This window comes from Marmota monax, unplaced genomic scaffold (genome assembly GCF_021218885.2).
Source record: "Marmota monax isolate L192 unplaced genomic scaffold, Marmota_monax_Labrador192_F-V1.1 WCK01_AAM20220418_F8-fsc00095, whole genome shotgun sequence".
Lineage (NCBI taxonomy): Eukaryota > Metazoa > Chordata > Mammalia > Rodentia > Sciuridae > Marmota > Marmota monax.
The window spans coordinates 6,953,093-6,973,075 of NW_026695244.1; the positions used below are offsets into that span (position 1 = coordinate 6,953,093).

At 33.2% G+C, this 19,983-nt stretch overlaps 1 protein-coding gene across 11 annotated transcripts in view; it reads left to right on the plus strand.

Moving 5' to 3' along the window:
- Pikfyve (phosphoinositide kinase, FYVE-type zinc finger containing) overlaps positions 1 to 19,983 on the plus strand; it is an 87,286-nt gene that overhangs the window by 60,040 nt on the left and 7,263 nt on the right. For all 11 annotated transcript variants that reach the window (XM_058578139.1, XM_058578137.1, XM_058578138.1 and 8 more), the window contains 15 exons: positions 626 to 797; positions 2,716 to 2,894; positions 4,786 to 4,899; positions 5,292 to 5,400; positions 5,524 to 5,678; positions 6,719 to 6,809; positions 10,000 to 10,060; positions 10,900 to 11,037; positions 11,922 to 12,042; positions 12,737 to 12,832; positions 14,668 to 14,751; positions 15,581 to 15,678; positions 17,381 to 17,545; positions 18,767 to 18,826; positions 19,482 to 19,658. In XM_058578139.1, the coding sequence (XP_058434122.1) occupies positions 626 to 797; positions 2,716 to 2,894; positions 4,786 to 4,899; positions 5,292 to 5,400; positions 5,524 to 5,678; positions 6,719 to 6,809; positions 10,000 to 10,060; positions 10,900 to 11,037; positions 11,922 to 12,042; positions 12,737 to 12,832; positions 14,668 to 14,751; positions 15,581 to 15,678; positions 17,381 to 17,545; positions 18,767 to 18,826; positions 19,482 to 19,658 (1,820 nt within the window). The remainder of the gene's footprint in view (positions 1 to 625; positions 798 to 2,715; positions 2,895 to 4,785; positions 4,900 to 5,291; positions 5,401 to 5,523; positions 5,679 to 6,718; positions 6,810 to 9,999; positions 10,061 to 10,899; positions 11,038 to 11,921; positions 12,043 to 12,736; positions 12,833 to 14,667; positions 14,752 to 15,580; positions 15,679 to 17,380; positions 17,546 to 18,766; positions 18,827 to 19,481; positions 19,659 to 19,983) is intronic.

The window sequence follows — 19,983 nt, forward strand, 5'->3', positions numbered from 1 at the left end:
AGAGAATTAAATTACAGCAAATGGGGTAGAGAGAGAAGATGGGAGGGGAGAGGAGGGGGGATAGTAGAGGATAGGAAAGGTAGCAGAATACATCAGTTACTAATATGGCATTATGTAAAAACGTGGATGTGTAACCGATGTGATTCTGCAGTCTGTATTTGGGGTAAAAATGGGAGTTCATAACACACTTGAATCTAATGTATGAAATATGATATGTCAAGAGCTTTGTAATGTTTTGAACAACCAATAAAAAAAAAATCTTAGTGCTATCATTCCTCACTTATATGACAAAAGGCAAGTGATTTAATCTCTACCATTCCCCCTTTAAAGGGAATACCAGTCCCCCAAAATGTCTAGGTTTTAATGGATAAAATGAATCATCTTGAAATTGTTGGACAAATAGAAATGACTTAACAAGTGGAACCTGTCATCACACAGTAGTTGATGACAGGGGTTCAGCTGCAGCTCAGAGCAGCAGGAGTGCTGTACACTTTGCTCACTGATCATCAATACTCTAGCAAGAATGCTGCTCTTTATTGACAGTGGTTCTGAGTAACCAGTATTCATTATTCTTGGCTTCTATGTTTTATGCTTAATATGAGAAGGGCTCTTTTGTTTGTCAAAGGCCTTCTTATCAGTGCCCTAGCATGTTCTGCGATACTCCTATGGTGCATCACATTCGGCGCTTTGTCCATGGGCAAGGCTGTGTGCAGATAATCCTTAAGGAGTTGGATTCTCCAGTACCTGGATATCAACATACAATTCTCACATATTCCTGGTGCAGAATCTGCAAACAGGTAAATATACCTTGGTACTATAATATATGACATTTTTTTCTTTATTTGTATAGTTTTTTGGGGAGGGTGGTAATCTATATTATTTTGAAACTGGTTGTAATTGGGCTTTTATTTATTTTATCTTCCTTTGCTGTACGTTCAAAATAATGTTTATTTTTTGACAATTTCACTACTGGAATATATCAGTCATTAAGTAAAATTCAGGTGCTTTGTTCAGTAAATATATTGAGACTGTATCTTGACAGTTATTAATTATTTTATTTATTCGTTCAGCAACCACTCATTTTGCACCATCTGTGTGTCAGGAGGTACTGTGCTAGGTCCTAGGAATGAAAAAAGAATAGAGACTTTTCATCTAGGGGATAAGACAGATTTGTAAAGTAATTATTGCAGTATATCAGGATGTTTGCACAATAAATCTGAGCCTATATCAGTATTTCTCTCTGAAGAGGTATGAATGAGACAGTGTTGAAAGTGAACCCTAGTGATTTTCATGTACAATCTTGAAAAAGATATGAGTTTTATTTCTTTCATATGCCTTTCTTTACTTTTCTAACTCTGGGGCAAATATTTGGCAGCATGATCATGTTTTTAATACATATTTTTTTTATCCAAATTACAGTGAGTATATACCCAGTTTAACTTCATTGTTACCATGGCTTTTTTTGGAGTTTATTTTTGGAAGGAATATATGACAATTAGAAAATAATAGTATGACTTACGTTAATATCTGCTGTTAGGCTGGTATATTTGCTAATGCAGTTCCTTCTGCATTAGCAAATATACCAGCCTAAAATCATTCTACCGTTTATCAGTCTTACTTTCATATTTATCTTATAGGCCTTTAGTTCTCATTAGATAGTTGGTAATATTTTTTGTGAACTCTGTAGATTGATCATTGCATTAAAGGAATAACTTGAATTTGAACTTTATATCTTGCATACTTCAGTATATGCACTTTATTTTAAAGACAAAACTTTCTGCTTTGGGGATTCTGATAGAAAAGAGTTTTGTTATACAAAAATGAAGAACTTCTAGTATAAGAAAAGTTACAACTTAAAAAACCAAACATAAATATACTTAATATTAAATATATTAAATTTCTAGAAACCATGGTTATAGAAACAATAGGCAAAGAGCATAACATAGCAATTTAATACAAATGGACAGTAAATGTGCAAACAAATTTCACATTAGTAATCAAAGCAATGAAACCGAGTAGAAATTAAATAAAATGACTTTTTTTTAAAGAAATGGCATTTCAAATATTTATAATTCCTAGGATTGGTAAGAAAGTAGAGATTGGTATTCTGAAATACTGTTGGTACTGGAGGTTTTATAAACTAGTATACCTGTTTTGGAAGAAAGTGTGTCAAAAAGTATGAAAGACCATAAGAATGTTCATGCCCTTTGATATTTTATTATTTCAAGGATGTAACTATGAATATTTTTATGTGTGTACAAGGATGTTCAACACAGCATCATCCAAATAAGGTGAAAATTATAATGTCTTACATGCACATAAGTAGGGATTGGGTTTAATATTCTCATATAGTAGGATAATCCTACAGCCATTTAAAAAGTTGTAAAGATTATTTTATGTATAAAAATATTCATGATTTCTTGCTCAGTAAAGAATAAAAGCTTATAAAATTGTAGGAAAAGAGTTTGTACAAGTAACATTGACTGTGTAAATATATATTCATATATAGAAAGTAAACATACAGGTGTATTGCTGTTGGTGATGTGATTATCAGTGATATTGCTCTCCCTCACAACCCTCAGCTCCACCCACCTATAAACTTTTTTCTCCCTGTTTTCTGCATTCAGAATATATTGTTTGTATTAGAAAAGACATTTTAAAAAATGAAGTTCTCATCATTATTAGATAACTTAAATTATTTTTGTCAAATTCCAGGTAACACCAGTTGTTGCTCTTTCCAATGAATCCTGGTCTATGTCATTTGCAAAGTACCTTGAACTTAGATTTTATGGGCACCAGTACACACGGAGAGCCAATGCTGAGCCATGTGGTCACTCTATTCATCATGATTATCACCAGTATTTTTCTTATAACCAGATGGTGGCATCTTTCAGGTAAGGAGTCAAAGGGATCTTGTACATTGTCATATTTCCTGAAGGTTTTGCAACATTTCTACTATTACTGGATTGAATTAAATTGTACGTGTCATCTCCCACCTCCACCCTTGCAAATGCACAGAACCAGACACTGCTAAGAGCTATCTGTGTTAACTTAATCTACCTAAAAAAATGTATTATTATCCTTACTTATAGACTTTATAGACCTTACAAGTGAGGATAATAATATTGTATGTTCATTTATAGAGCTAACAAGTTTTGGGGTCTTGATTTGAACCCTGGTTGAACTATCGGTTTCACTCTTTTTTTAAAAAACTTTTTTGTAGTTATAGATGGACAGAATGCCTTTATTTTATTTGTTTATGTGGTGCTAAGAATTGAACCCAGTGCCTCACCTATGCTAGACAAGCACTCTGCCACTGAGCTACAGCCCCAGCCCCTTGGTTTTACTCTTTGTTTTGGCATTCAAGAAACTCTATCAGAATTTTTTCTAAGGTATTAACTACCATAAAGATAATCAAATACTTGTAATAAAGCTAAAATTTCAAGTTTAATAAGTAAATAATCAATACTGTGGTATTAAATAATTTGAGGAAGGGTTCAGGCTCTGGCTTCAGAATGTATCCAGGATCTGAACACTTTTCACTACCCTCAAAATTTAGTAGTCTCAGACAGTTTCCTTTTGGCCTTGTCCCACAGCCTGTGCTCAGTATGATCTTATTAAAGGAAAAATCAACCAAGGTCATTTCTCTACTCTAGATGCTGCACAGAGTCCCTGTTTCACCCTGAGTGAAGGCCAGAGTCCAATTTACTGGCCTATAAGTCCTTACAAGCTCTGTCTGTCTGCCTAGGGCCTATCACTGTCCCCTCACACACGTGCTAGCCCCTTGGCTCAGCCTCACCTGTGTTAGGTAGGTTCCTGCCTGGGAGCCTTGTGCTGGTTCTTCTTTCTCTAAGCTCTTCATTCACAGGTATCTGCCTGCTGTTTACTTACTTTGCATGAGTGTCTGTTCCAGTTTTCCCTACTCTGATCCCCCTCTCATGACTAGTATTCCCTTGCTTCTCTTTCTTGTTTTGTATTTCTCTGACACTTAGCACTTGTTGTATGTGTTTTAAATATTTATTTGTTTTTTTTTTAAAGAGAGAGAGAGAATTTTTAAAAATATTTATTTATCTTTTTTAGTTTTCGGTGGACACAACATCTTTATTTTATTTTTATGTGGTGGTGAGGATTGAATCCAGCGCCTCCCACATGCCAGGCGAGCACGCTACCGCTTGAGCCACATCCCCAGCCCCAATTTATTTGTTTTATTTTAAATATTTACTTGTTTTTCCTGAATCATGAGGAAATATCTTCAGTATCTAAAATAGCATCTGGGACATTTTAGACTCTCAGGGAACATTTGCTAAAACTTATTGCTTTTCTTAAGCAAGAGCTTTAACCGTGAAAGTACTGTGTAGGTGGGGCATATCATTGACTAGGCAGTACCTCAGGTGGAAAAGAAATATTCTCATGAAGATTTCTCAGAAGTGGAAAGGTAAAGAATATCTATACCTATACCTATTATAGGAAGGAGTCTCTTCCTTACTCATAGAGAAGGTTTATATCAAAATCAGTTTTGTTTTTATAACAAATGAGGATAACTTCAAAAGGATACATGATTGCATAACAGTGCAGTGATGAAACAAAACAAAATCTAAAATTGGGGAAAATATTTATGATTGAAATTTGTCTTCAGTAACTTTGATTTTTTTAAAATACAATTTTCTAGAAACTTTATTTTCTTTTATACCTTATCAGGATTTAATTGACCATCTAGATATATCTTTGCTCAAGGTATTAAAATATTTTTCATTTTTCTGCTGTTACTTGTATTTCTTCTCTCAGTTATTCTCCCATTCGGCTCCTTGAAGTATGTGTTCCACTCCCTAAAATATTCATTAAGCGCCAGGCCCCATTAAAGGTGTCCCTTCTTCAGGACCTTAAGGACTTCTTTCAGAAGTAAGTTTCAGTTTCTTTGGTGATCCTCTTTTTTTTAAAAAAGTCTGTGATGTACAGGTATCACGTATCAAGTATCAAGATTTGTTCATTTAACTGTCTTTGAAAATGTCGATAACTTTTTTGAATTGTATGTTATATGTGCTTTGTGGAAAAAAAATGTAGACAATACAGGAAAGCATTTTTTAAAACGTTGAACTCTGACAATGCAAACAACTGTTAAAATTTTGAAGTATATCCTTCAGGTCTTTTTTTGCACAATTATATGATTTTTAATTAAATAGGACTTTTTTCAGTTATGGTTTTGTGTCTAGTGTCTGCTTTTTTTCCTGTTTATGTGGAGTGGAAAATTTGATCCCACCTTCTTTAAAGTATGTAATGTTCTCTGGTTTTAGAGTTTCACAGGTATATCTAGCTGTTGACGAAAGACTTGCATCTTTGAAAACTGATACATTTAGCAAAACAAGAGAGGATAAAATGGAAGATATCTTTGCACAAAAAGAGGTAGTTCATTTCTTTAATAGAAAATCAAAAAGTCAATTGTTTACTTACTAGAAATTGTTTTTTGTGGGGAAGGGTTATCTATATATTGCCTATTTACTGAAATTTAATCTTGTTACCTGCTAGATGGAAGAAGGTGAGTTCAAGAACTGGATTGAAAAGATGCAAGCAAGGCTCATGTCTTCCTCTGTAGACACTCCTCAGCAACTGCAGTCAGTCTTTGAGTCACTTATTGCCAAGAAACAAAGTCTTTGTGAAGTTCTGCAAGCTTGGAATAACAGGTATGATTTTGCAATTTAATTAATATTATTGCCAAATTGGCTGTGCTGTGACATTTGAAAAATTTAAAGAATTTATTATAGACATTTCATCATATTTTTAAGTTATAAAGAAACTTCACCCACCCTCTCCTTTCCCTTTTTTAAAATCCTTTAAAATGTATGGTCTAACCTTTAGATTGCTTGTGAAGATATAAAAACTAAAGAAGGGAACAACCTTCAATATTGTTTCAAATGTGTATGCTGCTGAATGGAATTTGACAGAATTAGTGTGCAATGAGTAATAATTGGAATAATTAGTGTGCAATGAGTAATAATTGATATGGGGGTGTTTTAGTTAGCTTTTTTGCTGCTGTGACCAAAAGACGGACAAGAACAATTAGAGAAGGAAAAGTTTATTTTTGGCTCATGTTTTCAGAGGTTCTCAGCCATGGATGGCTGACTCTATTGCTCTGGGCTGGAGGTAGAACATCATGGCAAAAGAGTATGGCAGAGGGAAGCACCTCAGGAAGTAGATCCAGAAAGCATAGACAGAGACTTCTCTTACCAAGTACAAAATATATACCCCAAAGGCATACCCTCAGCGACCCACTTCCTCCAGCCACACCCTACCTGTCTATATGCCACCCAATTAATCCCTATCAGAGAATTAATGCTCTTATTAGGTTAAGGCTCTTATAATTCAATCATTTTCCTGAACTTTCTTGCATTGTCTAATACATGAGCTTTTGGGAGATACCCCATATATAAACCATAACCGGGTGAGAATTCCAAATATATTACTGTATTTATCTTATGTCATTATTTAAATATTTATTTTTAGAAATATTTTTCTTTATACTAATTTGCTATTTTATAATTGTAGTCATATCAACAAGAGCTCTTGATTTGTTGGTTAGATATGATAAGAATTTAGTCCTAGATAGGTACAACTTTAAAGTCTGTTGCAATCCAAATAGGAAACGATTGTAATTTCAGAGTGTAAAAAGAAAATTTATAAATATTCAAAGTGCTAAAAAACAAACCATATTCTTTGACTGCAGGTTGCAGGACCTTTTTCAGCAGGAAAAAGGTAGAAAGAGACCTTCAGTTCCTCCAAGTCCTGGAAGACTGAGACAAGGAGAAGAAAGCAAGGTAGGAAAATAAACTTTTGTCTTTGGTCCTTCACTATAATTGATTCCATTCATAACACTTAGAAGTGGTAGTTTAATACATAATTGATTAATATCTAATAGATTTTTCCATCTTGAAGTTGTGAGGTTTCAAGGAGATATAGGACTTGGAATACTTTTATGTACTAGCCTGAAATAAATGATCTGTTCTGTTTCATTTATTTGAAATATTTATCATAAATCTGTTCTCCACTGGAGTCACTGAGATACTCTCATGGTGATAGCAAGTGCTACAAAGGAAAAGATGTGGGTACTCAGAGGTATAATACAGTCCTCGTTTGTTTTACTATGAGTATTTATCTCTGTGCTTAAAATGAGAAGTTCTTAAGGTGTCTGAACTGGGTAAGTTCTACATCTTAATTTAACTGAATTAGTTTTATTTTGCTGGGGAACAAATTGCTATAGATTAGTGTCTAAAAAATATAAATCTATAATTTCATAGTTTCTGTGGGCCAGAGATCTGGCAAGCATAGCTAGGTTCTCTGCATAGAATTTCACATAACTGAAATGAAGATTTTGGCCAGTGCTTCTGTCTTACTTGAGGCTTAGGGTCTTCTTCCGAGCTCATTCAGATTACTGGCAGAATTCATTTTCTGGTGGTGATAAGAAGCAGATTATGCTAAGTGAAGTTAGCCAGTCCCTAAAAAACATAGGCTGAATGTCTTGTCTAATATAAGGTGGGTGACTCAAAATGGGGTAGGGAGGAAGAGCATGAGAAGAAGATTACCACTAAATAGGGAAGAGAGGTGGGAGGGAAAAGGAGGGAGAAGGAGAATTGCACGGAAGATGGATGGAGACCCTCATCATTATACAGAATACATGTATGATGATATGAGAAAAAAAAAAAAAGAAGTGTGTCACATCAGATTGGGTAGAGAGAAGTGATGGGAGGGGAGGGGAGGGGAAGGGAAGGGGAGTTAGGAAGCACAGCAGAATAAAATAGACATTATTATTGCTGTATGTATATATGTGACTGTATGACCAATGTGATTCTGCAACCTGTACACTCAGAAAAATGAGAAATTATATCCCTTCTGATTCAAATATATGATATGTCAAGATCATTGTACTGTCATGTGTAACTAATTAAACAAATAAAAAAAAAAGATTATGTCAGGCTGTGGAAATTCCCCATTAAAAAAAAAAAAAAAAAAAGAATGAGCTTCCCTTCTGTCGGTGGCTATTGACTTGGAGGCCATTCCTAACTCCTCGAGGCTGTCTGCATTCCTTGACCTGTTCAAAGCCTGCAACAATAGTCAAATCCCTCTTTGTGTTTCAGATCACTTACTTCCTCTGTCTCTGATTTATAGACTCTGTTTTAATGACTCATGAGATTACATCAGGCCCACCTGGAATTTGAGGTTTGAGGTCAACTGACTTGGGACTTTAATTACAGCTGCAAAATTCCTTCATAGCAGTACCTAAGTCAGTGTTTGAGTAGTTGGAAGAAGGTATATACACATCAGGGGCTGGTGACCATCTTAGAATTCTCATCATGCTGCCCAAATTTCACATCAGTTGGTATCAGTATTTTTCAGGGCCTCATGCTTTGATATCACAACAGCTTTGAGCAAGTGTTTTCTTTTTATGTAGTGTTTAGTATTTGTAAAGGAATATTTTCGTGCACTGATGGATCCAGGAAACTTTTGCTTTTTAGTAATATATAATGATTTTTCCTTTTGTCTCTTAAACAAATGTGTAGGAATCCTGTTCCCTTAAAGTTTAGGTGAGAGTAAGAAAAAGATTACTAACGATCATTTAAATTTTAGTATTTTCCAACTAGTTCAGGGCTATTAATAAGCACAAACCCCTGGTGACCTTTCCATTTGCCCACTGAACGCGCTGCAAAGGTAATGGTGTAAGATGTTGATACAGAATTGAAAAGATACCATCATTCAACAGAAAGTTATCTTTTTGAAAGATTAAAGATTGATTTGAAATTCTGTTGCACTGCCTTTATATTTAATTATTTGATAAATAGTTCTCAAGTGCTTATGATGTGCTGGGAACTTTTCTAGGTTATAGTGGATGCAATTAGGAATAAAGGTCATATAGTTACTGTCCTCATGAAATATTTTTCTAGTGAGTAAGAGACTGATAGTACACATGTGAACCTATAATTATAAAAAGGCTCTGAAGGAAGAAATAAGGAAGATAGTTTTGCTGAAAGAGTAGGTAGTGGTGGTGGGTTATTTTATGTAGGGTGCCCAAGGAGGTCTCTCTGATGTGATGATATTTAATCAGTGAACTTAGAAATGACTTTATTGAAATCATGTGGCACTGATAGTCATTCTAAATATATTTTATCCACAGATAATTAGGACTTGAGAAGGTTCAGTGGATAATAAAAGTTTACTAGTTTAATGATAATCTTATGTATTTCTAGATGCCTTAATGCCAAGAAGTAAGCTTCTGTTTAGAACAATATTCTCAAAGTGTGGTTCAAGAACTGTTGAGGGTTTATGACCTTTTCAGAGCTTCTGTAAGTTTCTCTTTATTAACCACATATCTGTATGGAGCCAGAACTTTAATCATAACAGTGTATTCATCAGATTAAATGCAGAAGCCAAATAGGAATCTAGCTAGCTAGACACTAAAGATAATTGAAAAAATGCAAAACAGTGCCACTTTTTCACCAATTGTTTTTAATTTTGGAAAATAAGTATTTTTTATTTACTCAATGTTTTTATACTTGTGCTAATATTATAATGGACTTATTATTATATTATTATTTTAGGGTACTGAAGATTGAATCCAGGAGTGCTTAACCACTGAGCCACATCCCCAGCCCTTTTACTTTTTTATTTTGAGACAGGGTCTTACTAAGTTGCTTACGGCCTCTCTAAGTTGCTGAGGCTGGCCTAGAATTTGCGATCCTCCTGTTTCAACCTTCTGAGCCTCTGGGATTATAGGCATGTGCCACCAAGCCCATCTTGGGCTTATTATTTTTAAATGAATAAATGAATATTATAAAATGTTCTCAGGTTTAATTTCTAATAAGGTAAAAGCTACATTAAATTATAAAGGTGGTTCTTCGTTATTTTTAGTATAACAGGTCTTGACATGAAAAAGTTCAAGATTCATTTGGTTAGACAGTTTTAAAAATGTGATTTTAATATTCCCTTAAGAATACAGTATTTATTTCTTTACAGATAAATACAATGGATGCGTCTCCACGGAATATTTCTCCAGGACTTCAAAATGGGGAGAAAGGTTGGTCCTTGAGTCTAGTGACCACTTGCCATTGGAAAGTTTGCATAAGTTGTTGTTTTATAACTGAATTAATTGTTTTTAACTGCCAGTTTTAGCATTTTTTTCCCAATACAATTATTCAGAAACTTTTAACCCCCTACTTATAGATCATTTGTAACTCTATCATCTTAAACTTATCATATGTTTTAAGAAGATAAGTTAGGAGACAAAAACACATGAAATATAGAGAGGACTGCTATTGAAGGAAGAAGGAATAGAGAACAGGAAATTGAATTTCTATTTTGCTCATTCCTGAATCCCCAGGTTTCACTACAAAAATCTTGTAACATTTAATTTATATTTTTAATGTCACTAAAATATTTCCTAGGCTTAAAATATCTTTTCTAGTATCTTATTAGATAATTTGGTGTTATTGTAGAAACCTTGTGGGAGAATTTACATAGACTATTTTTGTTGGGCAAGAGCTCAACTCAATTTTCTTGGTATTTTTCTATAATAATTATGATCTAGTATCTTTTCTCCCCCAGAATGAGCATCTGATTTTTTTCCATAGTGTCCTAAGACATTGTGTTATAGTGGAAAGAGTATTGTGTTAAATAGGAGTCAGATTTGATTGATAGTTATAGTCTCCTGAGATTTGATTGTGGTCAAGTCATATATGGAATTTTGTTTCCATTTCTGTGACATGAGCTACCTGACCTTGATAATTTTTAAAAAGCTAAAATTCTGTGTTTTAGCAATTAAAAATATGAATTGGCATTTAAAAACATTAATATTAAGTTGAAATAGTTAATATTTTTAAATGACTCTTAGGATTGTATTTTTTTTTTTTTTTTTAGAGGATCGTTTCTTGACAACACTGTCCAGCCAAAGTTCTACCGGTTCTACCCATCTCCAGTTGCCTACTTCACCTGAAGTCATGACTGAGCAGTCAGTGGGAGGCCCACCTGAACTAGATACAGCCAGTGGTTCCGAAGGTACAGTTTAAGTCACTTTTTCTATATTTCATTGACTCTAAGGCTGTTAGTTGTCTCTTTGGCTTATATGGGTCTCTGAGAAAGAAAAAAAACACTGCTAATTCTTTGACATAATGCTTTCTTAACCCTTAGAATATTTATTTTATACTTACCAAAAGTGCTTTTTAAGATAGAGCTTTTCATTCTATCACTTCTTTATTTAGTTGCACTACTTGACATGTAAGTATTACAATAACAAAATGTGATTCAGCTTTATCTACCTTCTGGGGCTTTTACTTTCGTAAGTTCCATGAAGTATAGGGTTGCTGCTTTGTAAAATAAAGAAATAAATAAATAAAAATAACAGAAATCACTGCCATTTCTCCCAACAAAAATATTTGCTTCCTAACAGTAAATTAGTGCCTTGTCCTTTCTTTCCTTGCTTTCTGTTTAAGTAATAAATTGCTCAATATAAAATTTGGAATTACTTTACAATTGCTACTAATCTCAGGTGTAATAGCCACAGTGTCCATTACTGAGTTGAACCTGAACTTCATCACATGAACAGTTGTAATGAAGTTCATGCATATTTGGGCAGTTATACCCTATGGCTACTCACTGTCTCCTGCAGCAGAAACCATTGATGATAGAATAATCTCATTTTCAGAGGTGCTAAAATGTAAAGAAGAAAACCTGTCTCTAGAGTCAATGATATATATGTTTCACTGTGCTTTCTCTTTCATTCCATAAGAGTCATTTTTCCTAGATTAGAAATTTTGAATCACATCTGATAATTATGATATTGATATATCTGTCAGTATTCCCCAAGGGGAAATAAAGTTGACACTTTAATTTTTTTATTCTTCCTGAATATTAGTATACAAGCGGAATATTTTTTATTCTAGATGTGTTTGATGGACATTTGCTGGGATCCACAGACAGCCAGGTGAAAGAGAAGTCAACCATGAAAGCCATCTTTGCAAATTTGCTTCCAGGAAATAGCTATAATCCTATTCCATTTCCTTTGTGAGTATTATACAAACTTTGTGTTTTTATTCCAGTCCAAACTCTACCATGTCTGTTTTTTCACCATTATTAATTTCTCACTTATGTAAAATGTTTTGTTTTCCTTAATGTCGTAACCTTGCCCATTAGGGGCTGAGTAAATAGCACCTAAATAAAATGAATGAATGTACCTTAACAGTACCTAGAAGAGTTAGAGTGGAAGTCAGGGGAGCAAAATTTACATTGAGAGGGAGTCACCATTGAGTTTTCATGTAATAACAGTAGAGTGGCTGGTTTATTCTTGTTGGACTACTAGTATGTCTTCTTCACAGTTTCTAGAAGACTTTTCTCTCAAGCTTATACTGGAACAAAGTATTTTAGACTTCTCTGGTTCTTTGGAAATTCTTTTTGAGATTAATATGGCCAAAATTTTGGTGTTATAGAAAGTTTTTTGGAGTCACTATTCTATAGTCCTGTGATTTGAAACCTAATTCTGATAATTTTCTGGTTGCCTTCAAATTTTTTTCTTGATCGTTTTTTTTCTTTTGATTCAAGTTCTCATAATTTGCATACATTTTTGCTTAATTAATTATAATTGTGTAGTATTTAGGTAAAATTGTCCTGAAATTTACTTACAGAGTGTTAATGGATTTTGTATTTGATTTTCTGCTAATTTTATTTTTATTTATTTAATGCATTTTAAAAATTTAAACAGTGATCCAGATAAACACTACTTAATGTATGAACATGAACGGGTGCCCATTGCAGTCTGTGAGAAAGAACCCAGCTCCATCATTGCTTTTGCTCTCAGGTATTGCTCTTGGGACTTTTTCTCCTATGGTTATATCTATGTATTTTATGTATGTCTATAATCCTATTTGGGAGATTGTTCACATAAAGCATAACAAAATGATTAATAAAAATACTTTTTGTTTCAGCATGGTAGTCTGTTCTCTTTGAACCTGAAAACCTTCTCTTTATTCAAATAATGGGGTATAGCATGAGTCTTAAGCAAGTTCCTAATAACTGAACTGACTAGAGAGTTTATTTACTGCCCCTTGAATCCTGTAATTGTTTAATTTGTACCCCTGTATCCCTTACTTTGATTTACTTATTAACATAATACGTGGGACATATTTTCCTAATAACAGGTGAATATCTTGTTTTTGTATTCTGCTCTCATTTCCTTTCTGCTTCCTATACACACTCAGTAAATTTTCCTACCTTGAGAATGCTATTTCTATTCCTTAAGTCATAGGTACATTTGACTTTCTGACATAGTTATCATGTGTCTTAAAGAAGCGACCCACTGGGCTGAGGTCGTGGCTCAGAGGTAGAGCGCTTACCTACCACCTGTGAGGAACTGGGTTTGATCCTCAGCACCACATAAAAATAAAACAAAGATATTATCTCTACCTATAACTAAAAAATAAATATTAAAAATAGAAGCAACCCACTTTAAAAATATTGATATGTCTAAAAAACCTCAACTTTTTAATCATAAAAGTATCTTGACAGTGGTTCAACCGTTTAAATAGAATCTAAGGTGTTGAATCAAAAATTTTTTTCTATTGTAAGGTGTTAAATTTTTCCTTTTGGATATTTGTTACAAGGTGTATATTTATTCAACAAATATTTGGCATTGTATATACAGGGGTAAACAAACTATTTTTTTTTTTTTTTGTATCAGGGATTGAACCCAGGAGTCCTTAACTGTTGTGCCACTCCCCAGGCCTTTCTTTTTTATTTAGATACAGGGTCTTGCTAAGTTGCTTAGGCCCTTGCTAAGTTGCTGAGACTGGCTTTGAACTTGCAGTCCTCCTGCCTTACCCTCCTGAGCCACTGAGATTACCACAACACCTGGGAAGATTTACATGCCTCTGTTTTTATGATATTTAGAGTTTACTGTTGGGATAATAAGAGTTTTTTCTTTATAAGATTTTATATGATAATTTTTAAGATCTTTGCCTTTTTATCCTTTGTGAAGATAGCATTTTATTCTAATTTACTGATTAATAATAGTATATCAATAGATTAGAAAGGTGCCAAAATGAAATATATATTTTGTACTATTAGGAAGAAAGTATTCTAGTTGAAGACATTTTCTTTCAATGTCTTAAAAGAATAATATACCCAACATGCCTCTTTGTTCTATGACATTTGGTTTATCTAAAGCATGACTCCCAGATTACTAGTCTAGGAGTCAAATGTTTTGGGCTAATAGAACATTAAAAAAAAAGGTTTTTTTCTTCAAATTTAGTACCTTTAAATAGAAAATCACTCTTAAGTTCCTTTATTCTATATTAATCAAATCCTGAGGATTTATTCTTTTAGATTACCTGTTCAGCACCCGGATTAATTTGATTTAAATTTTAGTAACTAGGTTCTTTTGATCATTGCTAAGGTTATTGGTACTGGTTGGGAGTCAGTGGGTCCTTATTTGTATCATTCTTTACAAATACATAGACCTTCCTTATGAAGCTTCTAATTGATCACTTTCATTAATTAACTGAAGTGCATTTGTTTAATCATAGACATTTAATAATGGTTGTGTTTCTATACTGCAAAATTTATTCTAAAGCTTATGATTTGTTTTTAAAGAAAGCTTAATGTTTAACATTTTTTTTAACCTATTTCTACCTTAAGTTGTAAAGAATACCGAAATGCCTTAGAAGAATTGTCTAAAGCAACTCTGTGGAACAGTGCTGAAGAAGGGCTTCCAACAAATAGGTGATTCATGATTGAGTAAACTGTATTTTAATTTAGTTATGTTGTCATTTTCTGTATCCTTGTGTTTCAGTTCTATCATAGCATATTATCAGTATTAAAATTTTTAGGATCCAGATAATGGCATTCAATTCAGCCAGTAATTGAGACAGCAAAATTAAAGTACAGCAAAAGACCTTAAATAGTCCCTTAGCATGTAGTTTTCTGTCAATTGCCATATAGTTCAGTGTATGTTCTAAACTTCCCAACATTTTCGGGGGGGAAAAAAAAAGATACTGTTTTTATTTTAAAAATGGTAACTTGTAAAAAGTACACCACTGCTTGGCTTTGTAATTTTAAGTGTTTGTGAATTTTATATACCTAACATTTAAAAAAAAAAAAAAAGCCCCAAACCAGGTTGTTCACTATTTTAGACATTTAAATAGAAATTGTCATAGTCTCATTATTAATGAAATAGGTTTTCCAATTTTACTAGTCTAGTTAAATTTGCTTGAATTATCACTATGAATAGAATGAGAAAAATGAAATTGTTATTTTCTGTAATTGTTTGGTGACAGATACAAATCTAACTCTAATTGACTTAGGGGAAAATTTTATAAAAGTCTGTGGCTTTTGTACATTTCCATACATTTTTATAGTTAAAGCATTTTACTTTCTTCAGTAGATATTCCAAAACTTTTTATTTAATGTTCTAACCTGTGTTTATGTAAATTATTAATCAGATTTCTGATTTTGTGGGTTGGCTTAGGTGTTAGTAGTTTAGTGTAGGAATCAGAATACTCTCTATGTTCTGAATAGTTTAAATTAATTTTTCGTTTGTCTTTCTTCTTAGTATTTTAGACAGCAGGCCAAAGAGTAGCAGTCCTATTAGATTACCTGAAATTAGTGGAGGACAGACCAGCCGCACAGCAGAAGCAGAATCACAACCAAGTATGATTTCAAATGGAGAAGTATTTATAATTGTTTTATTTGTGAATATGATTTGAAGAAGAAAACACAGAAATACCATTTGGAAAAGATTTACTATTTCTCGTCTTTGAGATATAGTATGGATTTAAACATTTTTTTTGAATATGCTTTTTAAAAATTTTTTTTCTTTTAGTTGTAGATGCACACAATGCCTTTGTTTTATTTTTATTTGTTTTATATGGTGCTGAGTATCGAACCCAGTGCCTTATACATGCCAGGCTAGCGCTCTACCACTTAACTACAGTTTCATCTCTGAATATCCTCTTTTATAGATGTGATTTTTAAATATAAATTCAAGTTATTGACCTTCAAATTCTTAGAAACTCCTTTTTCTATACAAAAAGAAAGAGTATCATCTTCCTTCTTTGAGCTTTCAATTTAAAATGTACATTCTAAAATAAAACATGAACTTATATATTTTTTTGAGTTCATAGTGTTAGTTGGCACCATGAAAATTTTACATTGTTTCTTTTAATCTCCACAATAAGCCCATAAGGATTATTTGACTTCCCTATTTTCAGAAAGGAAGTTAAGGTTTAGATTAAGTAGCTTGCTTGAGTTTTAGACAGTGGTGGAGATGGGATTTGGTCTTGGGTTTTATTGACTTTATCAGTTAGGAATGCATTTAGCTACATTGAACAAAAAATTCACTTGTCTATAAGGGCTTAAACATATATGACAGTCTACTTTTCTAAAATAGGTCAGCCTGGAGGTGGGCAGTTGCTGGCATTGGTCAAGTTGCTCAGCACTGTTATGACAACTGAGGGATACTTTCTCTTGAATACTCTTAAATTTTTCTCATATTAAATAATATTCCATTTTGTTTGCTTTTGAGGCAGAAGAAGGGCAGTAGAACCTGCAGCTATTCTCTTACTGAGGAAGCAGAGATACCCACTTTGGTCCCATTGGTTAGAACTGAGTCTTAGGGCCCCCTCTAACTGCTAAAAAAATAGGGGGAGCATTGTCCTGAGACTGCATACATAGCTGTCCCCCTAAATTTAAGTTCTCTTAGCAAGGAACTGGGTAGTAGTGGATATTAAGGAAGCAATAATAGTGTTTACCACTTTAAGTAAGTATTTTTATGACTGATATTTTCTGTTGATTATGTAAATGGTCATTTATTTTGGTAAACGATTAATTTATAGTATTAGAATCACAATATGCATGATTTAATGAAGGAAGCTCAAAACTAGGAATAAAAGAACAAGATAGTAAATTCTTGGCTATCCTATAGTATTTATTTTTTGCAAGATGCTGAAAAAGATCTCATTTTCCCATTTTAAGATTTCGCAACACAAAAGATGAAAAGACGTAAACTTTAACTCTGAATTCTTTTAGCTGTGGAATTATTGTTTTAGTTGAATTGACTGTATTGTAATAAGAACTTAGCTATAATTTAATCTTTTGGCTGAAGATGTGACTGTTTTTTGGAAGACAGTTTTGAAAGACCTTCTAGAGAATTTCTCACATTTTGACAGGTCAGCTAGCTGAGCATTGCTTTCCTTCTGTGTTTCTGATAGCATAAGTGCTTGACTACTCAAAAAACAAAAACAATAACATGTGGAATAATAATCTTTGCTAACACAGGAATAAGTTGAAAATTTTTATTTTCCACTTGCAGTGACCTATAATTGAAATTAATGTGTTACTTTTTATTTTTTAGCCAAAAAGGCTTCTGGAATGTTGTCCTTCTTCAGAGGGACAGCAGGCAAAAGCCCTGATCTCTCTTCCCAGAAGAGAGAGACCTTACGTGGAGCAGATAGTGCTTACTACCAGGTTGGGCAGACGGGAAAGGAGGGGACGGAGAATCAAGGCATTGAGCCTCAAGGTGTGTTAAGTAGACCATATGTGCTGGTTCCAGGCTCTAGTTTATTTATTTTGGTTTTTAAAGTTTTCTTATAGTACTACATAGGTAATTCTTAACTACTGAAACCAGGGCATGTGCACTGTTCTCACTCCTCAGCATGATAGTAGAAAAAGCATGGCATTTGAGGAGTCCAGCTGGTTTCAGATTTTGTTGCTATCATTTACTGTGTGATACAATCAGAAATCCTTAGTTGCCATACCTGTAAAGTGGCTAAAACAGTATATTCCAAGGTTTACTGATGACTTAGTGACATTACACACTAAAGCATGGGACAGAGGTTCCACTATGTAACTCAAATCCTCACGTTTTCATTCCTCTGCCCCATCCCCAAGATATTCTCTTCCTTTTCTAATTCCTGTAAAATTGTGGCTATTTATGCCCATCTATATTTTGATATTTTAAAACCATGCCTATCTGATTGTGTTTGTATATGGGTTTAGAACAGTATTTGGCAGATCCATTCGTTTATTTTTGTCTGCTTGATTTTACATTGAGTAGTTGCAACTGAGTAAATTAATTATTATCTGTCCCTTTAGAGAAATTGTTGAGTGACTCCTAGGTTATATCATGAATTAGTAGTTAAAATATAATAATTACCATAACAAATTTTGATTAGCAACTGAGAGATTTGTTTAGTGTTCTGGAGGTTGCAGTTGGCCCGCAGGTGTTTATAATGTGATCCTTGGAGAGTCTTGATTCTTTGGAAAATGATTTTGAAATGTGAAAACTTAGGGGACAATTTGTTCTTTTTGATACTAATATGTATTTCAAGTATACAGTAAACAGTGAATCTTGTAGGTTTGTCAGAAACATCAGTCAAATTAAAAAAAACAAACCTGAATTAGATTTTAATATTTGGGGAAGTATTATTCTATACATATCTGGAAAACTAGTCACTAATTGATAAAGAAGCCATGGAAGTTCTTGGTGTCAGAGTTGAGTTTGCTATAATAGGAGTTAAGTAAAATTATTCAAACCAAATTCTCTATTTCTTTAATCTAAATATTGAAACTTTTAAAATAACACATTTTATTGTAATTGTTTACAGAGTTTAATAGTGATTTTACTAGGTTATTTTTATTGTTGATTTACTAATTTTTGTTGTTATATCAGGGACAAAAGATAAAATGAACTGATAATTATTTAAAATTTTGCCTTTACTAATGATATTAAACCTTTTAGATGAGGTAGATGGAGGAGATCCACAAAAGAAACAATTCACAAATCCTCACGTTGAACTGCGTAAGTATAAAATAATGTGTTGTCTGCCTAGGGACAGGGACCATAATTAAGCAAACTGTTACTTGGGAATTGTAGCTTTATACTAGTTAAATATCCTGTTTCTTGAGATGAATATTAAAATCTGCCAACATGAGGTTTATTTATGTATAATTTAGTTTCTAAAAATGTATTGTTGAATTTATAAAGAAATTTAATTAAAGTTACAATTCATAAATTTATAAATTGTACTTTAATTTCTAATATTTAAATCTTTTCCTGTTGTATAATGGATATACACAGAGCTCGACAAGCATTTAGAATTGTATATGGGTACTAGAAACTTATTGTTTAGAATAGTATCATATACTATAAATTTTGTGATGTTTATAAAGAAGTTGTATAATAGTACAATGATTAAAGTACAATAACCAGTGTAAAGGTAGAACTGGGTTCTATTTAAAAAACATTTTTTTTAAAGTGTGTAGCAGTGATCATATGATTATTTTCTAATCTCCCCTGTGGATCATGTTGACAGCATGGTAATAAACAGGCATTTCAACTTAACATGAAAGATGCTTTCCTGGAGGAACCTACATGGTTGCATTTAGTGGTGGGAAAGGGAAGGAAAAGGTATTTTTTTGATTCATAAGAGATTTTTTAAAAAACTCTTTTGTAGAATTTTCTGATGCTAATGCCAAATTTTATTGTCGACTGTACTACGCTGGAGAGTTTCATAAGATGCGTGAAGTGATTCTGGGCAGCAGTGAGGAAGATTTCATTCGTTCCCTTTCCCACTCATCACCCTGGCAGGCCCGAGGAGGCAAATCAGGAGCTGCTTTCTATGCAACTGAAGGCAAGACTTTTTAATCATTTTTCTGGTTGAGTGGTCTTCATCTTTTCCCCTGAAATGATTTATGATACTTGAACTGAGGTAGTAGGGTATTGGCTAATGGCAAATGATGTTTTCTGACTTCCATTTTATTTTAAGAGGATTTAATAAAATATTTAAAATAATATACCTCTATGTGTTTGTAATGAGATTCAGGCATTGATCAAGTCCTTACCTTAGTAAACTCTAGTTCTGAGCTCTCCAAAGGTAAAGAGAAAGAATACTTCTAGAAAGCTCAAAAGGGTATGTCAGAACTGATGAAAAATGAATATAGAAATATTTTTAGCCT